This window comes from Balaenoptera musculus, chromosome 7 (genome assembly GCF_009873245.2).
Source record: "Balaenoptera musculus isolate JJ_BM4_2016_0621 chromosome 7, mBalMus1.pri.v3, whole genome shotgun sequence".
NCBI lineage: Eukaryota > Metazoa > Chordata > Mammalia > Artiodactyla > Balaenopteridae > Balaenoptera > Balaenoptera musculus.
In genome coordinates this window covers 70,081,712-70,096,674 of record NC_045791.1, presented here as the reverse complement: position 1 = coordinate 70,096,674, position 14,963 = coordinate 70,081,712, and the positions used below count along the sequence as shown (strand labels likewise).

Here is a 14,963-nt window from a genome sequence, read left to right as displayed (position 1 = left end):
ATACCCTGGCAACTGCAGAGCCACAACATAGAAGGCGTTGCTCTATTAGCCCTGGAGTCTATACACTTAGAAGTACATAAGAAATAGATGTCAATCTTGCTTAAGCCCCTGTTACTTCCAGATCTTGTTGGAGCAATCTCTATATCCTAATTAATATATTGTTAAACATTTACGGTTATGTCTGCCTCACTTCAACTGTCAAATTCCACGCATACATGCAATATATGGACAACTAAATCTTACCTAGTTGGACCTTGGTGTTTTTATGGTTTTCCTTTTACATTTATAAAAGTAATGTCTACTTTTTGGCTTAAGGACAAACAGATCAATGGAGCAAACTAGTTAGTTTGGATCTAGACTCCTATACATACATTCAATTGATTTTCGATAAAGGCATCAGGGCAAATGAATGAAAATAGAGATTTTTTTCTTTTCAATATGTAGTGTCAAAACAACAGGATAACTATATGGAAAAAACAGACCTTAAAATAAATCTGAAACTATAAAGACTCTAAAAATATATATATAATAATATATTCACAACTTTGGAGTTTATTAATTAAGACTTCTTAGAGATACATTAAAACCACTGAAAGGGAAGGGGAATAAAGGAAATTTCTGGGGTGACAGGAATGTTCCATGTTTTGACCTGAGTGGTGGTTACCAAAGTGTACACAATGGCGAAAAAACAATGGAGCCATTCACCTAGGATCTGTACATATCACTCCATGCAAATTATACCTCAGTAAAACAGAATCTTAAGGTTAAAAAAAAAAGTTTACTCAAATGAGAATAACAAAAGCAACTGATCACACAAAGTTTCTTGGTTAATTTTTTTTGAAACTAGGATCCTTAACCTAATATATGTTCTACCCTGTTTGCAATCAAACCAGGGGATTTTACCTATTTACATTTGTTATGAATATAAATATTAGGTCAACAAGTTAAACACAAAAATGTTCTTCACTCTAACTTCCTCATAACTGAAATTTCAAAGACAACTGTAGAAGGTATGTGTGGGTGTGCACCTGCCACATGAAATCTGACCCATCAGACACACACCTTCTATTACCTAGTTCACCAAATATACACATCACAAACTCTAATCCTAGTTGGTCTTTACTGAATTTTGAGAACTAAGATGCCCTAGAAGCAAAAAAAAGAGAGAGAGAGAGAGAGACCAAATGCTTTTTAAGGAGTTCTTTCTATTGTTTTGAAAAAATTATTTAGATTGTTTCAGAAATCATTACTTTCTCTGGGCCTATAACTCTCACAGGGAAGAAAGAGGCACATCTACTTCCCTCAACACCAGACCTGCAACTGAAGCCCCAGTTGCTTCAATGCTCCAAGTCAATATAACAAGAATCCAAAATGAATCCACCAAAAGTGTATGCAAAACGCTTACCAGAAAAAATTTACACTGTTCTTAACTGTCATTAAAAAAAACAACAGAAAACCCAGAAAGTTGAGAACTCCTATGTGCCAGCAACCCAATTTCATTAAGTATCTATTCCCATCCCCACCACAATTTTTCTTTCCCTTTTAAAAATTCCCCTATTTTGGGGCCACTGGAGTATTTTTTAAGCAAACCCAGACACCGTATTATTTGACCCCTAAGTACTTTAGTTATCCCTCTCCTTGGGTTACGCTCAGATTTAGCAAACAGGTAAATGATCTTCCTTGAGAGTGACTTCATAAATCGAATGGCTCAAAGAATTTTATGTGCCAGAATACTAATGTAGTTTGGATTCTTGGTCTGTAGGTTTTTCATCAGAGTGGCCACCGATGCCTTGAATTGTGAGCCGGCTGTAGGAGGCCTTTTTAGGTTGATTTGGCAGGGTTCCCTTCGGGGAACAAAGACTGATTGAGGCATGGCCGGCCTTCCACATGGCTTGGGACAGGTTCTCTATAGAGAAGGTCGTTGTTCTTATCCACAAACTCCTTCCACTTGGTACAGCACCTACGAGCAGCAGCACATGGGACTCAGTGGCTGACACACTGCACGCTAGAACATAACAACTGTTAAAAATATCCCGAGACTATCTATCCTGCAGCCTCTCTTTCTCCATCAAAAAAATCTCCAACACGTTTAGTCACACTCTAATACCAAATTAGCCTCCAAGTTTAAATTCCATCTGTCTAAATCACAGAAGAGTTCAAAATAAATTCTATTACCCTTCAGGATTGCAAGAATAAACTCCAAAAATGTTATTATAACATTTTCAAAGGATTTTAGGGTTTTTTTTGGTGTTCAAGCATATTTTTGAGGTTTTACTTGTATTTTTTAGTTTAAATGTGCCAATTTCTAGTGTGTTTTAAAAGGAGGACAGGGGGAAACTGAGATAACACAGATATTTTCATAGACATCCTAACCAGCAGAGAAATTGACCAGGAAAGTATCTTTTAATAACATGGGCTAGTGAAAAAAAATGAAGTACCAAGTTCCAGCATTTTTAAATTAAAGGAAATTTAGATACTATATACTTCATTTTTACTAAAGCCATAATCAGATTTTTTCCCCTTTGAAGTTTGCAAGCTTATTTATAAGAAAGGAGGTATTAACTCCAATCAATAATCATTCAGGACTCCAAAAATCAATCTATTGTCCCAATTGTTTTTAATATTATTTTTATATAGTTGATGACGTAAAATTAATTACCCCAAATACTAACCAAATTAATAAATGTTAAAAAAAAAAAAAAGCAGATGTTTCCTCCAGTGTCGTTTCAAAATTCAATCTAAGAATTCATTATTTTGCTAAATGGTTGGTGCTTTTAAAACCTTACTGTAAGTCTTTTTTTTTTTTTTAACATCTTTATTGGAGTATAATTGCTTTACAATGGTGTTTCTATAAGTCTTTAGTGAATGCTAATTTTTTACTGGCAAATCTTTTATCAGTGTCGATAGATCTTTTTTATAGGCTAGCATTCAGAGCTTGAAAATAATAAAATCGATTTTTAATATATACTTGAACTTTCATTAAGTCCACTGGCTTTCCTTTCAGCTCTCAGTATTAGTAAGATTTTGCTCAACATGGTCCAGATTCTATCCCCACTGAACACGTATTGACTCTATGCTTTCAGCAGTTCCATTTATCCACAGGAGCTGGCGCTGGTCAGAACGCCATCTCTGAGGCTGAGGCTCGGGGTCCTCGAGGAGGGCCCAGGCTCCCGCACCTTGCCGGCATAATGCTGGATCCTGAAGCAGCTGTGAGGCAGGGACGTGTCGTTGAGGAACCGGGAACACTTGCTCATCCTGCTCTCAAAGTGCTGGTGGGTGGCGCACACTTTGGTTCAGCTTTTCCAAGAAGTCTCGTCGGTGGACCGTGCCCGGCCTCAGGCACTCCTCATCCAGCATGGCCAGGATTCCGTTTGTGTTCTGGGCGAAAGGAGATAAAAGGGTTTCCTTCCTTCCTCACTGTATTGTTTTAATAATTATTCCTAATTATGCCATTAAACACAATCGACTTAGTCACAAGAAAATTCCGTTCAGGCACAACAAAGAGCAGAGAATCAAAACAAGTAACAAATCGCCCCCCACAGAAATCGGCCCTCTTCCAGCGGGGTCCCCAGGGTGCTGGGGGTGGGGAGGGAGGGACTGTCTGCATGAGTCTCCCCCACCAGCCCACGAAGCCTCCCCGACGGCAGAAGCAGAACAGGACTTAGAGTCACCTCAGCCACCTTAGCGGCTGATAACTGAATGCACGTTGTTTAGCAAAAGGCAAGTCAGACCTCAAAGATTCAAAAACAAATCTAAAAGTCAGAAACTAATGTGACAATACTGTCTCCTTATATAACGTGGTCATAAATCACAAAGCATAGTCTCTTAAGGCCATTATTTGATTCATAGCTTGAGAAGGAAATTGGTTTCAGATGTTTCCAAATTGTTCCTGTGTTCAAAATAAAGTTCATTTTCTCGGGGAAAAAAAGTGGTGTGATTCGGGAGGCTGCTTTTAACGATCAATGCAATCAAGCTGTGTTTCAAGAATATGTGTTTAGAATAAAATTCTCCTTCCATTTAAAATTTCGAAATGGATGTTAAACACGAGTGAGAATTTGTTTGCTGGGTATTCAGACCCTGTGATCTTATTTATCCCAAGAACAGTCAGCCCAGCTAAACTGAACCAAAAATCAGGAATCTTCTACTTTGCTAAATAAAGGCTGTTGTTCCTTCGATTGCCCCTACAGGCCCACACATCTCCATTCCACAGAGAACAATCCACTGACCATGACCCCACCCACTTCCGCCAGGGCAAATCCCCAGGGCTCCTCTCCCCTTCTCCTTACAAGGCCATGACATCCTCTGACCAGCACTTATTCATTCCACACAAAATCTGGGGGAAGTGTGGACTCTCAGGAGTCAAGTGTGTTCATAACATCCCCGGAGTAAACATTATTGTTAGGCGATGCTGGAAGGAAACATTTCCTTTATGTACCCAGGCTCCTACGTGAACATGAGTTTCTTCAATCATATATGCAAGGGGATTTTGGGCTGAGATAATCTAGTTAAATTAAGTGTATTACCACTGTTTTGGTTTTTTTTCTCCCTTCTTAAAGGTAAATAATTAAGTGCAATGTTACATTTATGAAGAAAAACCTGATAGCCACGACTACTGAAAGTTAAAACTCCCCCAGCAAACTACTTTGGTCACAAAATTCACCAGAAAAAATTTTCAGGAAATCCACTGATTTTCTAAATTTTAGACTAGAGTTTCAAATTGCTTAGGTGGAATATTAGTGTTCACAATCCAACATTGTTTACATTTTTCAAAACAAAGTTTATTTTTTAATTGAAAAATAGTAATGCTTCAGAATATTTTTTTTAAAGTTCAATTTAATCAAAGATGTGGCTTTCAAGAATATCTTGAATACTGAGGGATAAGATACTGGCTAATTAATAATATCCAAAACGTCTTGTGAAAGATGAATAGAAAATGATTTGCTGGACATTTGGAGCCTGTGGTTCTATTGCTGATGCACAGCACTCACCTACACTGATAGCTAAAAAGACTGCAGAAAATAAAGTTTATGCATTGTTTCAAATTAACTTTGTTATTAAGGCCAGGAAGATTTAGTAAGCCTAAGCTTTTACACACAAATCAGTCTTCTTGCAATCAATTCGTTCATGATAAACTACATGATAAATATGATGTAAAAACAAAAATCTTAGATTCAGAAAGGTTACTAAAAATTATGCAGTAATTTTTCACACTTTAAGCCTTTTCACGTACATAATTTGTAACCTGAAAAATCCCAAGGCCCTTGGCACCTGTCAAGTCACACACACACCATCTCTCACATCCCTGAAGCAATCTATGGTCCATACCAGCCATCCCTGGGATCCTACTTAATTTGGCTCCCGAGATGGTCCCTTTATCCTCCTTTATTTTTACTTGAACAGCATGGAGTTTTGTTGTCATTGTTACTTTTTAAGAAAATTTTTCCAGCTTTACTGAGATATAATTGACATAAAATACTGTGCAAGTTTAAGGTATCCAACATGTTGATTTGATACACTACCATAGTGTTAGTTACCTCTATCACATCATGTAATTACCATTTCTTTTTTGTGGTGAGAACATTTAAGACCTATTTTCTTAACCACTTTCAAGTATATAACACAGTATTGCTAACTATAATCTCCACACTGTACATTAAAGTCCAGAACTCATTCATCTTACAAGTGGAAGTTTGTACCCTTTGGCCTACATCTCTCCATTTCCCCCAAACTTTAGCCCCTGGCAACCACTATTCATTTTATTCTGTTTGAGTTTGGTTTTTTTTTAGATTCTACATATAAGTGATATCATACAGTATTTGTCTTTCTCTGACATATTTCACTTAACATAATGCCCTCAAAGTCCATCTTTGTTGTCACAAATGGCAGGATTTCCTTCCTTCTCATGGCTGAACAATATTCCATTGTATATATACATCACATCTTCTTTATCCATTCATCTGCTTAGGTGGTTTCCCTATCTTGGTTATCGTGAATAAAGCTGCAGTGAACGTGGGAGTGAAGATATCTCTTTGAGATCCTGATTCTGTTTCTTTTGGATATATACCCAGAAGTGGGATTGTTGGGTCACATAACAGTTCTAATTTTAATTTTTTATAGGAACCTCTATACTGTTTTCTTTTTTTTTTTCTATACCGAGTTCTATAGCGATTGCACCAATTTACATTCCTACCATCAGTACACAAGGGTTACCATTTCCCCACATCCTCACGAACAATTATCTTTTTGATAGTAAGCACTGAATACTATGTTAAGAGGTCACTAGAATTTTAAAAATGAAATGGATATTTTGACTTGGCAAACACCTTTTTTTTTTTTTTGAGTCTCCTCTGATCAGTGCTCATATTTCCAGGAGCTGTGGATTGGACCTGGGTTCCCAGCACACAAGAAAGAATGGTGCACCTAAGGGCATGGCATCTGAGCATCATGAATGGGCTCTGTGATACGGCAACAGGATGAGCATGGGGGAACCTGGCTAAGTATCAAAAAGTCCAGCTGTCTATGTATGTGTTTGAGAACCATGTGTGATTTCTTAAGGTTGTGATAAAGTTTCCAGAACTCTGTAGTTCTCTGAAGTGTTGAAATAGTGAAAATACAAAAGCTTAACACTGAAGGCAGTGAGATCATTCGTAAGTAGTGAATTACACTACCAAGAACTTCTTTGGGAAACTGTACCTAATACTCACATTTTCTATTAGGTCACAAATGATAGCATTATTGAAGTACTCAATGTGAGTCCATTCTATGTCCTGAAAAAGAAAACAGAACATAATCAAATCCCATATGATGATGCTACAACACTACCATCTCTAACATAAGACTTTGCCCATCTTACTATACTCCACTTCCTCTCTGAAAATTTCCTTTATAAAAAATCAGTGCTGCAAATGTCATCTTCTGGTTCCCAAAACTTTCATAATGCAGCAGTCTAGCACTGACATGATCCGACTGAAACAAACGCCCTTGACCTGTGCTGAGGCTGCCTCCCCTTCCACCCTCCCATCTGTGGCAATTTCCCATGCACTTCGCTGGCCCCGGGCCATTTATTCAACAGGCTCTTGGGTCAGTATTACTTTTTGTATATTTACAATGTTTACAAGGAAATAAGTCAGAACTTGATCCCCACAATGTAAGGCATAGATTTTTCTGTTCTTAATTTGTAATCACAAGGAAGAAATTAATTTTAGAGTCAACCCCAAATTGTAGGGCCATTAACTATTTCAAATGTAAAAATAGAACAGTGCTAAGATAAGTATTTTCAACATAAGGAAAGACATGAAAACCTATCCACTGGTTCTAACACTAGCTACAAAGCCAAATCTGGGAGGCCAAATGTAATCATTCTGTATCTGCTTACACTCTGTCCGTAAGTGTAAACATTTATTTTTCTTCTAAGGGGAAGAAAGTTAATTTATACGGCAAGCTAAGGATCTTCCGATATACTCTTAGAAGTGTTTTAGACAATCTGTACAAACTGTTTTAAGTTACAGATCAAAGTTTGGGCATTCTCTTTATGATGAGAAGACAGGAAGAGAATGAATCTGGCTTTTAGGATGTTTACGTTACAAAAGGTGCCATTCAAGTATAAAATGTTTCTAAAGCATGATAATCATTCCAAATGAAAGATGAAATATTCATGATTTAGTTTTTCAGTAGATGAGTTATTTTACTAAGTCACTGGGAATAATAATCACATTAGAAAAATCTATACTGAGAGGCCAAAAAAAGAGGATTCTGTGTCCTTAATGACTTAAAATGACACTATAGAAAATGAAGAAAAGGAAGTAATATTACTAAAATATTAAAGCAAATAAATGAAAGGGAAACAAAAATATAATACTATATATACAATAAAATTTCTCCTTTTTGTCTGATATAAATAAATTTATACTTAGAAAAACACAGGCTATTTAAAAAATGAAAGGGTGAAAACCAAGTATGTGTTTTACAATTAAGGATGAAAGGACTCTGTAAATATTACTTCTGATTATTTTCCAACTACATTCAGTGAGATAATCCATCCACAGCACTAGTATAATACCTGGCATAGAGTAAGCACTCAACAAATGTTACCTGTTTTTATTATAAAATTTTTAGAAATCAATGCTTTTCAAGACTGAACAAAATATTAAATATTAAAATAGTGTTAAATACTGAAATAGTATTTTCAAATTTATATACGGTGATAATTGACTTCTTTGGTATACAGTTCTCTTAAGTTTTGGCAAATGCGTAGCATCAGGTAACCACCACCACAGCCAGCCTCCAAAATTCCCTTGTGCTGCCCCTTTGCAGTCACACTCCTATCCTCTGGCCACTATTGACTATTAGACACTTTGCCTCTATAGCTTTGACTTTTGTAGAATGACATATAAATTGAATCATACAGATGTAGCCTTTCGAGTCTGGCTTCTTTCATTTAGCAAAATGCATCTGAGACTCCTTCATGCTATTGTGTGTATCAGCTGTTTGTTCCTTCTTATTGCTGAGTACTAGAACCTTGTATGGATGTACCGCTGTTTTTCTGTCCATTCATCTCAGACTAGTTTTTTAACAGGGTATTATTTTACTTCACTCTACTGGAATCCAGTGAGACTCAAGTCGGTCAGCTGATGTTCACTGAGCACCTACTATGTGCTGAGCACTGTCCTGGGCACTAGCAGCAAAGTAAATCCCAGTTAGCTTAGATGTCATACCAAACACATTTTTAAAAGGTACAATATGGCTAAACTTTGATAAATCTGATTTTAGGGTCATGTTTGTACAGTCTTCTGAATCCAGAATTTGTATTATGAGTAAAAAAGGAATACTTAAAAATTTTTTTCAACATTACCTCCCGTATATATTCCTCCTGCTCTTCTTTAAGAGTCAGCTCAATGAAGATTTGTTGCAGCTTTTCATTACAATAATTAATAATGAACTGCTCAAAGCTGTTGTCCTATATGGAGAAAAATGAAGACAGCCTTATGAAGCAAGCCATCAGCGCTCCCATGACAATGCCACTCTAACATCTCATTCCACGAGAAACACCACACACGGTCTTGCAGACCTAACCGCGGCCCAGCACACAGCTCCTAGACAGAGGCTGGCACATTGCAGGCACCCAAGAAACGATTCATGAGTCAAGTGAATGAATGAAGGATACACAAGTTACACACTATTTGGAGAATGAAGAATTTTAGTTGACAAATAAGCAGCCCACACACATGGTAAAAGAATGAGAAAGAAATACATTTCCCCCTAGAGGATCAGCAAAGAAACAGTGAGATTCAACATCTCTGTCACCCAAGTTCTCAATCTTCCATTCTCAACTCTGTAGCTCAAGAAAGTCTTTCTGACCTGACTTCTTACTCCCCTACTCAGGGTCAGATCCTTCATTCTGACACTTACATACCAGCACTTCTGAAAAATCATGCTATGTGTATACATGTGTGTACATGTGCATTCGCATGTATTGATTAGTGTCATATTTATCTGTCTCTCTAGATTGTACATTTCTTAAGGGCAAGGGTTGACCATATATCTCTTGTTCACCAATGGAAGCCCATGCCTGCAGCACCTTGTACCCAGCAAGCACTCAGCGTGTACTGGCTGACTAAATGAATGAAGTGCCCACAAAATACAGACTCAAGGGAATCAGCACATCAAAATCATCTCCTAGCTAGAAACTCTCTCCTCTCAGAAGGGTCACACATTTATCACTCTTATGATTCTCAGCAGTGTCTTCTTTGTATCAGTTATTGCCTGTGAAGATCCATGCCTACATCATTTCTGAACGATCTGCAGGGCTTAACGTATTTCTGTACATACTGAGGGCACAAATGCATGTCTGTTGGATGAATATACTTCACCAAGAACCACACCATCCCAAAAGAGGTAGATCTAGCAATAAAACTTGTTATTTTCACCTCTATCCCCTTCTTGGCAGAGAGAGGAGATGGTGGCAGTGGGAGTGAGAGATGGTGACCCCACCACTGATAAACCAGACTCTTTTCCCACTGAGGTGGCCAGTCCTGGCCTAACTGGCTATGAGGGTTCACCTGTAACGGCAGAAGCTCGCCACTCCCTGTGAATACAGAGCAGCTGCCTTCAAATCTTTCCATAAATGATGAAATCAAAAGTCAAAGACTTTCTTGAAAGTTGATCTTTTGGTGCAACCAGGACAAATTGTAAAATGATACCTAGGATGTATCATCTCACCACACGCCTTCCTGGAAGGTGGCTAAGGATTTCTAATCACTAGTGAACTAATTAATCTGGGGAGATTTTAAACTCAAAACCATAAATGACACATAAAATACATTATCACTGACTAACCTTTTAATGTTAAATGTAGTCGAAGATAAAAGTTTCTTTCTTTGTTTTAAAGCCTGAAGGTTCTTACTTAAAAGGCACACATTTATCACCAAAACGTTCAACAAATATAGTCCTGGACACAAAGGTCATTCCCCAGTACTCATTTTCACGGTACGTTTTAAAATCCATGTGTTCCCATCCTCAGAGCTTAACAATTTAGACCAGAAGCTGAAGTCAGTCTGATATAGATGCCTTACAGTCAGTATAAGGCCATTTCTTCATGAGAAAGTCTGCCTTTCTCAGTTTGGTGAAATACATCCCTATATAGTGCTACTACCCCAAATTAAAACCTATAAATAAAACTAAAATCTTAGTGACTTATAGGAGCAGATCTTTGGTTTTTTTTAGAAAACAAATTCATGGAGTAAATCCTTTCTGTTATTTAACAGGTCTGTGCCTATGGAGCTATTTAGACAAAATTATGCTAAATTTTCAAATGGCAACTAATGAGGAGAAGGGAGGGGAGAACAACTGGTGTCTCTGACACAGTATATGGCTGTGAATAGCTGGAGGTACGCTTCCAGAACAGGAATATGAAATACACACGAGCAGATTAGAAACCAGAGGCAAAGCTTCACAATTACAACACAACCTAAGGAGTAAGTCTGAGCTAAAGTAAATTTCCCCTCCATTTTTATAAGTTCTTGTATGAATTCTGTATTTCATATCCACACACAGTTAATCAATGGTCATTTACTGCAAACTTCACACAGTTGGAGAAGCTATTAACACAGGAGCATGCAACAGACCGGCACTGCAAACGGTTCATACTTACTGCATTCTGGTGCACAAAGGGACAGATTACACAAAATGCAGTCAGTTCTCAATTTGCAATAAACTTCTAAAAGTAAACACTCATTGACAGTTATTCATCGGTGCAAATGACAGATTTTATCATCCAGGCTGTATTTCTTTTTTTTTTCTTTATTTTTTTGGCTGCGCCCCACAGCTTGTGGGATCTTAGTTCCTCGACCAGAGATTGAACCCAGGCCCTCGGCAGTGGAAGTGTGGAGTCCTAACCGCTGGACCACCAGGGAATTCCCTAGGCTATATTTCTGACTGGCATAAAACTTTAGATCAAGACACTTGTCCTATCATCTCAAAAGACAGGACCACGATACCTATGTGTGGTATCTGAATTGGGGTTCTGCTAGGTGAGAGCTATTCAAGATAAAAACAGTCTGACTGAAATAATATACCATATAACTCGCTGGAAGTCCTAAGGCTTCAGAATCTAATACTTCTAATGCTAAATTATCAGGAAAAATAAAATGTGTCTGACACATCCACCAAAAGACTCTGGGACAAAGGCAGCTGGCAGGTCACCCACCGAAAGAGTGAAGAGATTCAGCAAGATCCAGGGCATCCCCCCTTTCCCACCACAGCGACCCACCCCTGTGCTGCATGGGCTGTACCCCCCTTCAAACACAAACAAGAGGGAAATGAGAGCGTTCTGAAGACAGCCTAAGAACAAAAACTTGACTCTCTGACCTGATCCTGCTGCTTAAAGAACAAAAACCAAAATCAACAGCACAATCATTAGGGCCAAAACCAGCTGACTTCCCCACAGAAATACCTCAGCCTCTACTGCAAACCTACCTCACAGCCCCCAAACATGTCATGAATCGTCAGAGCGATTCATTATTGCTGAAAATGAAGGCAATCACATTTCCTCTGATTAACGTTTAAGTTGTTGATAGTGTCCAAATTTTGGGGAAATGAGACTTCACAAATCATTAAAAATAAATTGGAAAAATTTATAATTTGCAGAAAATTAAGGAAATGTCTGGTTAACAGTCCATAGAGCTGCAACCTGCACAGGTCCAATTTCTTCATTCATACAGGCATTAAATATCACCCGGTTTTCCCACTCCCCTTTATAAAATAGCTAAACTGGGTCTAGGAACCATCACTTGAATATGAAGGCACCAAAGCAACTTGATATTTGGATGCTTTTTGGGTTTGTCAAGAACTGTGTGGGTGGCTGGCAGTCCCCGCGCCGGGCTCGCTCTTGCACACGGCAGTCCCATGAATCAAAGTCTCCAAAGGAGGAAGCAGGCAGGAGCTGAGGGCTCCCATGAATGACTCACCTCCTCTCCCTCCAGTCTGCTACCCATGCTCCATGCATGGAAGTTTTCTCCATTGTCTAAAGCACATTTATCCTTCAAGACTGAGGGATAAACTCATACTCCCAATAAAGTTCATAACTAGTTTATACTCTAAGTGTCAACCATGAGCTCTCCACTTGGAGTGATTTTGAAAGAGGGAACAAAAGTACTGGCCTGTTACCATATTTGTATATTCTCAGCAAAGAAGGCTAATGACGTCTTACACTCTTTAAGAGAGATATTTAAACCTTATACTCTTTAAAAATAATGTATATTGAAAGGAAGATGTAAAATAAAGGAGGCAGCTCCATCACCGCCGTCATTAGGATGGTGGATGGGAAGGAATTTGCAGGTGAATATCATGTAGGAAACAGGTGGGGGTGGGGGGTGGCAGTTCAAACACTAAGATTGTGACTTATTTCAGCAAAAAGTACTATTAATTACATATTTAACTGATGTTTCTCATAGCTCAACACTTTCGTCTGAGGTCAAATTTTGGATATAACAAGTTGGGTGGGGGGTTCCATATTTTACATACAATGTAAAATACATAATATTTTATTTAATGTATTATGTCTCTTGCATAAGAAATGAAATGGTACATTTATCCAAAAGTTATAAAACTTTGTAACAGCACTGTTTTAGAGGAGTTGGGCTATATTACTGCTTTAAAATGTGCTGTTGGTCTTAGCAAAGATTTACTTGGTGGAAAGCCCTTGGGCAGTCCCCATTTATAATGCTGTTCCTACAGAAAAATACAGTGCAATTAACAATCCATTTTAAAAAATCACAAGGTCAAGAAATGGGCCCTAAAACAAGAACCACTTTTTTTTTTTTAAGAAAGTAAACTTTAAAAAAAAATCCTCAAAATAAGAGAAAAACATTTAATATTAGATATTCTCCTTTTAAGACATTCACAAAATTGAATGACTGGCTGAAGTTACAGAAAACTTCCCTTTAAATATGTAACATTTTTCTTCTAGGTACATACTCAATTATGGTCAATTTTAGAAAAATATCAATAGCATTATAGTGCTCTTAAATATTTTTAAATAGGTTTTGATTTAAAAAGTTAAAGCAACAACACTGATGAACGAGCATATACATATTATGAACCATATTAATTCTCACTATTTTCGTTCTAAAATCTACTTTAAATTGTCTCCTTTCTCTTCAACTACAAGTTCTCTAGCACATAAAGGACAAAATTAAAGGCAAAAAAACTGGAACAAAAAGTGTTGCCTGCAACTAGAATCAATTTTCTTTTAAAAAAATATTTTAGAAAACGAATCCTATAATCATGAGACAAACCTACCAGTTGGTCTTACACTGACGCTTCCCCACCTATTAGATTGTTTTATTTGAAACAATCATTGCACCTTGCCTATCACACCCTTACTGTATATGGCCACTTTCAACGAGGTTGTAAGGGCAAGATGAATAAGAATGCCTGAATCCAAATAACTAGCGTTTGGCCTGTACAAAACTAGCTCGATCATACGAAAAGTGAAATACTCAGCCACTGCTGTCCTGCTTTGGTCTACAGGACACTAATAGATTTCCCCAGTAAACTACCTATCCATTCTAAGACCTATCAGATAAATACTTAGAAAAAAGTTGAATCAATTTAGATTGCCCAACACTGTTTTGAATTTAATTTCACTTTTTAAAAGAATAGCACTTGTTATTTTATGGAGATGCTATAAATATTCCTCAGAGATCTAAGGCCATGTTTTCAGTTATAAGAATATCCAAACTGAATTGTGTAGAATTGGAGTATCTGGATTATAATTCTCTTCCTTTGCAAAACTGGATATGTTCTACCAGGATTCACAGCTAGATTTTTCTCAATGAACTTTAATTCACTTCACCTTATTTTCGGTATCAATGTTCCGCTAATCTGTTTTCCAAACTGACATCAGCTTACATACGGCCAGCAAGGCAAAGCTATTCACCCAGCTGGCACTGGAATGTTTTGCAGTCAAATGCATGTGTCATCATCCCATGGTTTAATGCATCAGTTTCCCTCTTCCGTTTAGAGACAGACGAAAAGTAAATGAAAGGTTTCCACCAGCTCAGCTGAAAAACGTTCTCATGGGAACTGTCAGTAGGGTCAAGAGGCAGAATTAGAAACATTCAAACAAATTTCTTCTAGTGTCCTGTCTAATTTTTAAAGTGATGCCCAGGGCTCTCCAAAAGGCAGGATCTTAATTCCTGCAGTCAATTTTCACTGAAGAAGAAAGGCGGAATTTTCTCTATAATCTATCAGTTTATTTTCACTTGAGTGGACAATAGCATAGAAATTTTCATTTTTGCATTTATGTGGATTCTGAATACTTCCTCTTGAGTCATACTCTGAGCCCTTGTACTTCAGCTTATGGTACTTTTAAGTCCTTAATTATCTGGGTTCCTAGTGTTCAACCCTATGAGCTTTGACATTTCCATGCGTTCCAATTTTGCTGAGAATCCAGGAAAATGTAT

The 14,963-nt window shown here is 37.6% G+C and overlaps 1 protein-coding gene across 1 annotated transcript in view; it reads right to left on the bottom strand.

Moving 5' to 3' along the window:
• Positions 1-14,963, bottom strand: part of MYO1B (myosin IB) — a 178,407-nt gene that overhangs the window by 30,645 nt on the left and 132,799 nt on the right. Inside the window, 9 exon segments of the mRNA XM_036857472.1 lie at positions 1,738-1,830; positions 1,833-1,862; positions 1,865-1,901; positions 1,903-1,938; positions 1,940-1,960; positions 3,177-3,287; positions 3,289-3,378; positions 6,705-6,767; positions 8,852-8,956. Coding sequence (XP_036713367.1) covers positions 1,738-1,830; positions 1,833-1,862; positions 1,865-1,901; positions 1,903-1,938; positions 1,940-1,960; positions 3,177-3,287; positions 3,289-3,378; positions 6,705-6,767; positions 8,852-8,956 — 586 coding nt within the window.